The 9,713-nt window shown below is 44.2% G+C and overlaps 1 protein-coding gene across 1 annotated transcript; it reads left to right on the top strand.

Annotated features, from left to right (window-relative positions):
* Positions 1-488: 488 nt before the first annotated feature.
* On the top strand, positions 489-3,484 carry GAST (gastrin; the record flags this gene model as incomplete). Its single annotated transcript, XM_082271414.1, has 2 exons — positions 489-696; positions 3,333-3,484. The coding sequence occupies 2 exons, from the start codon at positions 489-491 to the stop codon at positions 3,431-3,433; spliced, it is 309 nt and encodes a 102-aa protein (XP_082127540.1). The 3' UTR covers positions 3,434-3,484.
* Between the last annotated feature and the right edge of the window lie 6,229 nt (positions 3,485-9,713).

The following is a 9,713-nucleotide window of genomic DNA, read 5'->3' on the forward strand; positions in this document are numbered from 1 at the left end:
GAACCCTTGAAATAAATTTTTAGTCTCGAGGAACCCTTACTAAAAATGTAAAATCTACAACTCATGACACATTGACAGTCGGTGGGAAGAATGCTCCTTACTCTTGTCATCATTGGGAAGAATTACCCCCTTACAGATGGCTAAAAGGAACAACGGTGTCATTGGGAACTTATCTGAGAGGCAGAAATTGCCCATTTCTCAAGGAGCCCCTAGCAACCTCTGGAGGAACCCTGGTTGAGAAACCCTGACCTAAAGAGTCTAATGACCAACTTGCTTATTGCCTGCCCCAGTCTGCATTCATATTAGCAGAGATTGGGGTAATTGTCCAATAGGAAGGCGCAGAGGACATCAATGGCACTCCTGGGGTGTTCCTACTTGCACCCCAGTTTTGGGTACTTTAAAGATCACTGTATTTACTCTTAGAATTAGGGGTCACATTGTATGTCCCTTTAACATGTTTGCTTTTTTTACATTCTTGTGTTACAGAAATGGACAAGAAAGTTTGTGTTAGTATTCTGCTAGCCATGCTTGCCATAGCAGCCGTGTGCAGGCCAATGACAGAGCTAGAATCAGCAAGACACGGAGCCCAAAGGAAGAACTCCCTTTCTGAAGTCAGCAGACGGGACCTCCTAGCATCCCTGACCCATGAACAGAAGCAGCTGATTATGTCTCAGCTTCTCCCCCAGTTACTTGCAGGTAATGTGCAGCAACCAGTCAAAAAAGTGGGAAAAAAAGGTATTTATAATGTATTTTTATACCTATACAAAAAATGTTTTGCCTTTCATCTCTATTTTAAACTGAATGGGTTGTTTTACAAGGCGAGGATTTACAATCACTTTAATATTGGGAGAAAGGTAAAAAAAAAAAAAAAAAGGGGGTACTACTTGGGCCCTAGAAGATCTAACCCCAGTGCTCCTTAAGGTCTGAGTTCCAGTAGAGTAAGCCGGAATGGGATGCCATGGACATCAGGCTTGTTGTGGAGAATTGCAGGATAGGTCACAGGGACCAGGGATGGATGGATGAATGGATGGGTTCAAGCTCTAATCATGGTGCAGCAGGGCTCATTAGATCAGGAAACAGAAGGGGAGCCTCAGCAGAAGCTTCAATTGAAGCATAAATCATTTATTTAAAAAAAATTAATAATAGAACAATTACATCTAGGTAAACAGAATGTTGTTCCGAGTAGGAGAGCTGTGGTTGGTGTGGCCGTCTGTTATGCACGGAGTGCTGGAGCCACCGAGGGAGTTGGAGATGGTAGTGGTATCTCCCTGGGACAGAGCAGCAAGCCACGAGGGTGTGTACAACGCGTTTCAGAGGCCCCGCCTCCTTTACCAAGTTTCTTGATAAAGCATCCTGGTACTTAATAAAGGAGGCAGAGCCTCTGAAATGTGTACTTCTAGGTAAACATAATGCTGATCCGAGTAAGAGAGCTGTGTTCGACGTGGCCGTCTGTCATGCACGAAGTGCTGGAGCGGCCGAGGAAGTTGGAGATGGTAGTGGCGTCTCCCTGGAACAAAGCAGCAAACCCCAAGGGTGTGTTCAATGCGTTTTAGAGGCCCCGCCTCCTTTATCAAGTATCTTGATAAAGTATCTTGGTACTTGATAAAGGAGGCTGAGCCTCTGAAGAGCATTGTACATGCCTTATTATACCCTCGTGGCTTGCTGCTCTGTCCAGGGAGACGCCGCTACCATCTCCAGCTCCCTCTGCGTCTCGAGCATTCCGTGCATGACAGCTTGTCCTACCAGCCACAGCTCTCTTACTCGAAAACAGCATTCTGCTTACCTAGATGTAAGTGTTTTATTATTGTTTTTAATAAATAACCTATGATTCGATTGATGCTTGTGCTGTGGCTCCCCTTCTGTTTTTTATTTGTGAATGTTCACTGGTCTATAGGCCTCCTGCTATCATGGAAGGCCATCCTGTGCCTGAACATTCTTGGTGCTTGACATCTTTACCCCATTCCTGCAGCACTCTCTTTGGGTATTCAGGCAGCTGTGGGTGTATTGGTTGCCTGTTTATAACAGTCGACAGTGGAGATAATTCGATTCACTCCATTAAAATGGTGGTCACTAGTCTACAGCTAAAAACTTCTGGTGAGCCATGGTTTCCAGCAGCTTCAGTGGATACTGAAGCTGGAAATTTTCAAGTGCTCTGTGACTGAGCTGAATTTCAGACCTTTGTTTACTACCTGTTGGTAGGGTTGCCACCTCATCCCTTTAAACCCAAACACATATGAATAACAGGTTCTGAGGCTAATTTAATGCAGATAAAGCACCGAGTTTAATTAGCACCTTAATCAGCCACAGAACCTGTGTAATTCATATGTGTTTGGGTTTAACGGGATGAGTTGGCAACCTTACCTGCTGGGCCCCTACCACAGTTCGGCTCTCTGCTTTGTACCCCGAGTTTTGCTTTAGGTACACTTTGATATGATACAGAATGTATGTTTCTGCTCGATGAGTGTGTGCTGTCAAGGCCCTGAAACCAGCAAACATAACATTTGCACCACCACGCTTCACAGTTAGTACGAGGTTCTCTTAAAATGCTAGATTCAGTTTGTGACAAACATGGTTACTGTTGCCAAATTTATCTTTGCTTCATCAATCCACAGCACACTGTTCCAGAAGGCCTGAAGGCTTTCCCATGGCATGCTTCCAATGCAGGTTGAATTGGGGCAATCTTTGATTGTAGATGCATGTACTTTGACACCAACTGTTGCAAGAGTCACCTGTAGATTCTGCAATTAAATTTTGTTTTTTTTTCAAAACTTCTTTTAGCTTCAGTTAGATTTTCGGCAGAAGAGTCCTGGACAAATTAGCAATCCCTTGGCAGACTACTAGGCATCAACAACTTTATTTCTAGGGGTCTTCCAGAGCTCCGTAGATCTTGACATGGTGACACTACATGTGTCAATAGCTAAGAGAACATAAAGCCTTAGATATCAGAGGTTTAAATTGCACAGGTTCCACCTACATACTCCCTAAGAAGGATCTAATCGTTGGCACTTAATCTGGAGCACCAAATTTTAATTTGTATTAGTAGCAGTTATACCTCCTTTTCCATGTGACAAGTCTGCATTTTATTATTTAATTGATGAGAATGAATCCACCATGTCAAGTTTATGTGTCATTAGTTCAAATGTATCCATAATGCCACCTTTATCTGTAGGCACTATGTGAATAAAGTTTTAATGTTTTTCCGGTTCAAAGATGTTAAAAATGTCAACAATTTCCATGGGGTGACCATCATTTTTAATATGACTGTATAAATGTGTACCCTACATTTTTTCTCCCATAATTGCTCACCCTAACATTTTGTTCTCCCATCGCAGAACTCTCCAATGCTGAGAACCATCTCCCACCCATTCTTGACCGGGACTATGCCGGATGGATGGATTTTGGCCGCAGAAGTTCAGAAGTCACAGAATCCTAAATCTTACCCTTTACCATCTCTGCCTATTTTACTGCTTTGAATGCCCCAATGGGGAACAATGATGCTAATAAATTATTGGTCTGATAAATATTCTGTACTTGTTTGTTTTTGATGCAATTAGAATGCTAACATGTGGAGAAAAGGCTAATTATAAGCTAATACCAATAAATTATAATAAGATCTATTTAAATGTTAATATCTGTTCCAAACAGAACAAAGAGAGTAAGAACTTTTAGAAGAAAGCCAAACTCTAGCCAAAACTTTTATTGTGGTGTCCCCGGTGGTGGGTTTTTCCATCCAGTGGTGTACCCAGAATGCACATGAGGTAGATCTCTTTTTGTAGCAGCCCCCCCCCCCCCACACACATAAAAAAAATAAAAATAAAACACCTCACCCAATTGTGGGTGTGGCCAAATTGCAGTGGGAGGGGCTTCCATGAACTTTCTCATAAATGTATAATGCAGAAAGTGAATGACTCAGAACTGTGTAATGCATAGGATATGGCACAGAATAGATGCAAAATGTACTTCCTGCTGTTAGTACACATCCCCACCCCACGCACTTATCCTCTCCCAGTACAGATTTCCCCCCACAGCCCTGGATTCACCCTCCTGGCCCACCACCTCAGTACATCCCTCCACCCCAGCCTAACCCTTCAGTACAGACATTCCCCAGTACAGATGCCCCCTCCTTCAAACCAAAACCTTAAGCACAGGCCTCGGTAAACACATCCCCTTCAGTACAAGACACCCACTAGCACAGATTCTCCCCCTTCCCCATAAAAACTCACTCCAGTACAGTCTTGCCTCAACCTAAACTCCCAACAGTACAGGCTCCCTCTAGCACAGATTTTTCCCCCTACAGACACGTCTCAACACAGATTCCCCAGTACAGACTCAGCTCACTACAGTCCCCTTCCCAGTATGGATGCCCCCCAGGATGCTGTAAATAGCTTCCTGGAAACATTACAGCACCTGCCTCAAGCCCCGTACACACGCAACGATTATCGGCCGATCGATCGTCCGACTTTTGTCCAAGTTGTGTTTTGTTGGTTGGAATGTGCCTAGACTGCACACAAATTTTCTCGGCCAAAAAATTCTACTTCAGAAGTGATGTCATGTGTTGGTTTGTTTTCTTTGTGTTTTTTCTTCACTGAGCATGCCCAGACTTGCTCATCAGATTTTTCCCTGTCGAAATCTGTACTAACTGCACGAAAATCGGCCGTTATGTTGACAGCCAACAAAAATTTTATAGTCTGCACACCAGATTTTTTCGGCCGAAAAGTCGGAGTTGGTTGTCGGAAGCATCATACTAACAAGCCGAAAATCGGCAGATCGGACGTTGGCCGAAAATTCCCTGCCAATTTTCGACGCTTCAGTTTGCCTCTCAAGAGCAACTTCCAATGCATGCTGTGAGAAGCTCACAGTGTGCAGCAAAATCTGAGTAAGCGATTTCAGTGCAGGAAAAGAGCCGGTACAATTATGCAAGACTGAAGGGAAGGCTAGAGTTCAGCTTTAAAAAAAATGCAAAAAACTTTATGGGGAGAAGGATTGATAAGGTGCAATGACATTCCTTTTATTTTATTACTGGATCCCACTCGTGTCCCTATAGCTCCCTCTTCTTAATGTGGCTAATTTACTGGAGATCGTGTCCACTTTGCAAGGAGATTTTTGTTTATTCCATTTCAACACTTGCAGTGGCCCCAGGGCTCTCTGGTGGGACAAATAATAAAATAACCACTTCCCACCCAAGGACGTACCCTACAGGCATCATCCTGGTACCATTATTTTAAGCCGGCGATTCTGTAGAAGGCAGAAATTATGAGTGGCTAATTAGCCACTCGATCACTTCTGCGGGTGGCAGAAGGGGGGGTCACACCCCCCCTCCCGCTGCCACCTCTCTGTTCCTATCACGGAGGCCGGAAGCGATGCGGCCTGCGGCGATGGTTGCCTGGGACAGAGGGAGGAACTGACGTTGTTCCCCTCTCTCTGTAACCCTGGAAACCGGGAGCGACGAGTATCTGTCACTTCAGGTTCCGCCCCTTTGTTTACCTGGCCACCAGAGAAGCAGCCGATCGGATTGATCTCGGTCCGATCGGCTGCATGGGCGACCAGAGGAGAGACTTGGGGTCTAATAGACCCCAAGTCTCTCCATTAAGAGGACCTGTCATGGCCTATGCTATCACAAGGGATGTTGTTCATCCCTTGTGATAGTAATACATTTTGTACAAAAAAAAAAAAAAAGTAAAAAAAAAAAAATTGTTTTTATAAAATAAATAAGTAATAATAAAAGAAAAATGTAAAGCGCCACCGTCCCACCATACTTATGTGCAAATGCAAACGCATCCATTACTCCCACGCGCATATGTAAACGGTGATCACGCCACACGTGAGGTATTGTCGTGAACATCAGAGTGAGAGCAACAATTCTAGCACCAGACCTCCTGTGCCACTCTAAACTGGTAACCTGTAAAGGCATTTAAAGCGTCGCCTATGGAGAATTTTAAGCACTGTAGTTTGCCGCCATTCCACGGGCAGATGCAGTCTCAAAGCATGCCGTGCTAGGTATCTACTTACTCGTCGTAACATCTTCTTTCACATTATACAAAAAAATTGGGCTAACTTTACGGTTTTGTTTTTTTTTTTTTTAATTCATGAATGTTTTTTTCCCCAAAAATTGCTTTGAAAAACTGCTGCGTACATGCTGTGTGACATAAAAAATTGCAACACCCACCTTTTTATTCTATAGGGTCTCTGGTGAATTGAATCACCTACATACATTTTTAAATCTCTCAGAAATTCAATGGTGAAATGTATCCATCCAACTACCTACAAGAGGGTATTTATTACTTATTTATTATTATTTATTTATTAAGAGGGTTTGACTCCTCTTTATATATGGAGTGCCTTAGGGCTATAGAAAGTCTGCTGGCTCATTGCTGTCACAATCATATGGAAAGCCTAATGTATAAAAGTGACTCACAAATACAAGTCAAGTTCATATCCACCAGTGATATAGTATTCAGAGAGAGAGAGGAAGTTGCATGTAAAAACAGATATAAGTATGTTTATATATTAAAGGTATGGGATTTAAAAAAAAAAAAAATACTAATAATACCTCAAAATAGATGAAACACGATGAACATCATGTACACATGAAAGGTGTTGAAATACTAAAACTGGAGAGTGCAAAATCTGGTGCAGCATGGCATAGAAACCAATCAGCTTCTAGGTTTTATTGTCAAAGCTTAATTGAACAAAACTGAAGTCAGAAGCTGATTGGCTACCATGCACAGCTGCACCAGATGTTGCACTCTACAGTTTTTGTGAATTAACCCCAATGAGTACTATGGTAAGGCGCAGTGTAGCCCCAGGCGCCAGGCCGCTAATTCTAGTCGTCAATGCAACCTGGGGTTTGTTGAGCCCTGCTTTAATGTCATCCAAGGAGATCATAAACTACTAAAAATTAGGCAGCTCCTACATAGGATTAGCTAAGCCCTGTTCATTTTCCAATTCCATGTGATTTGAGACAACCAATTATGGAAAGCAGAATGATTCCTGGTCTTAAGTCAGGCTCTCAACACTGCATAAAAAACAGTTATGTATAGTGGCTGCCTCCTTATAGCAGTTTGTGAACTCCACTGCTTACATAGGTGCAGTACAGAGTGCACCATTTCTGTCTCCCAGAACTGAACCAAACTGGTATGTTGAGTAGATACCTCCCCTGTTCTCCCCCCTTGTCTGTATGCAGTTACAGTGCAGATGACAAGTTGAAAAAAAGGAAGAGGTATTGGTTACATTTGCAAGGTTGCTAAGTGTCCCTACATCAGTAAAGTAGCTAAAGTACAGTTATCCTTTATAGTGGAACAAATCCAATTTTGTGTCAGTGGCAAACTTTGTGATGAAGTAAGAAATGTTAACACATATAAAAATGTGTAGGCACATTCTCTGGGAGATACAAGAAACCAAAGGATGACTGAACTCACCGATGTGAGTGACTTTTTGGCAGGCCTGACTTATAAAACGGATGACATGGCATAATGGAATTTTTTAGAGGTCAGTGAACATACTGCGGGCCACAGCCTCCTTCTTTCTGTCAGCTGGATCCTTAAAAGCTGGCAAATCTTCAACCGGAATCATGGTTGCTTTATTCAACCCTGAAAACTGGGGGATCTACCACCGGTGGAACAGTCCACTTCTTAAGGAGGGACTCTTTAAATGGGTATCTCATTGCGAATCGCTTAGGGACCACAAAAGGGACATTTTGGATGTTCCCACTCTTTTGCGACTAATCTGTCAAAACAGGAAGGAAAACCGAAACCATTTTGCTGCTCTAGACCGCTTGTGAGTGCCAAAGGGAACCAGTGGCTCCACCGCAGCTTCAGCTTAATTTTTAAAGCGCACAGACACAAACAGTGCATCCACAAGCGCCTTTTCGTGCAGGGCTACAGCAGTGGAGAAATCATCCTCACTATCTGAAAACTCAGGGGGCGAGGCTGAAGACCCCTCAGGGCAGGCCCAGTCCACAGCAGCCAGTTTAGATTCAGAATCTGAGGAGACAGATAAAGCAGGGGAAGGCAAGGGGGCACTTTTTACTACCCCGTGGGGAAATGTGCTCCAAGGACTTTATGAGGTTTAAGAGTACCCCACAAAAGTGCAAAAAAACACTGCTAAGGGACACCCCCACCGTGCTGGTAACAACACCCGGTCGCCAGCCACAGAGCACCCCCCGATCCTGCAGCAGAGAGAGGGAGAGAACCCCACCAGGCAGTCACTGGCAGCACCAGGATCAAAGCACTCCACGTGCGGTGTCCAGGAAGGAAAGAGGCCCAGAAGTCAGCACCAGGGGATAAGGAGGGGCTCCCACAGCTAAAATTGATGCCCAAAAGGCTCCACAGTAATAACCGCCATTCAATTCAATGCCAAGCTAATGCAAAATGGCCGCCGCTGCTACACAAACATGGCCGCCAGCCTATACAAAAGATAGGCTACAACAAAATGGCAGCCTCGTGCCCAGGCAAGACACAGAGTTAGAAGGGGGGGGGGGCGCGGCAGAAGCCTCCCAACAGGTACAGCTCTCCCCTCCCCACAGCCAATTGGCGATCACCGGTGGCGTACCCCACCCCACTCCCATCGCCAGTACAGCACCCTGCCCCAGGAGGTAGCCAGACCACCATATAACCCCAGTACAGGTGGAGGGGGATGGGGGGCAGAGAGGGGGGATAGGTGACCCACAGGACCATCAAACTCAAGGGGGGGGGGGCTATTGGGAAGAGGGGATAGCTACTCACCATACCAGGAACCAGGCGGGCACCGCTCCAGACAGAACCTCCTTTTTGTCATCAAAATGGGGGGGCTGTCAGCCAAGAGGAACGCTGTGACGCAGGCCCAGACTCCATCGTATGTGACCTCGTGAGGCATTTAACTCGCAGACCAGACCCCGTCTGGTGGGGCTATGTTGCGGCCGGCCAAGCGCGAAGCTGAGGTCTGCGTGCGCTCGCTGGCCAGACTGGGGTGACTACTGGATCTAGAATATCCAGCCCGTCACCCAGTCCGGCAGTTGATTGTAGATCTCACAGGAAAAAAAACTCACAGGAGAAAATAAAAAATTCTATCTAAAAAGAAAAAATTGCCAGGACCAGAGATCCCAGAAAGGAACTAGGTCTTTACTCCAGAAAAAACTGAGTACCTATAGCACAGAAGGGGAGTATACCTCCTGGGACTGCCCATGGGCATAGTCAAGTTCTTTTTCTGCCTCGTGTCCTACTCCTGTAGGGGGAAATATAACCCAATGGTCAAGAAAATCAGGAGCTGTGTCCGTCAATGAACGAAATAGAAAGAGTCGATTTTTTAAAGTCTGTGGTTATCTGAAATTCACTGGCTCAGCAGTAAAACGTCCCTATTAAAATGCTATTAAAATATGTTACTCAACCACCTTTACAAGTCATCTGTTTATTGAACAGATAGGCAATCAGTCAAGAATATTTCCATCATTATGAAATATACATCTCAGAACATAAAGCACATTACCATTCGCTAACAGGGTCACCATTGCAATACATTTTGTCAAAGATTGAGAGCGCACAAGTCATTTTTATTTAAAAAAAAAAAAAGTAATTTTAAAATAAAAAGGCCTGAACGGATGATTTTGCTTTCATTTTAAAAGACCAATAATCACTAACATCCAAGATGTTCCACGTGAGAAGGCACCTTTTGGATCATATACTATGCCTTCAAAATAATACAACCCATGCTTCATATGTAAAAGGGTGTTTTGTCAC

Source organism: Pelophylax lessonae (genome assembly GCF_965119305.1).
Source record: "Pelophylax lessonae genome assembly, chromosome: 11".
NCBI classification, from domain to species: Eukaryota; Metazoa; Chordata; class Amphibia; order Anura; family Ranidae; genus Pelophylax; species Pelophylax lessonae.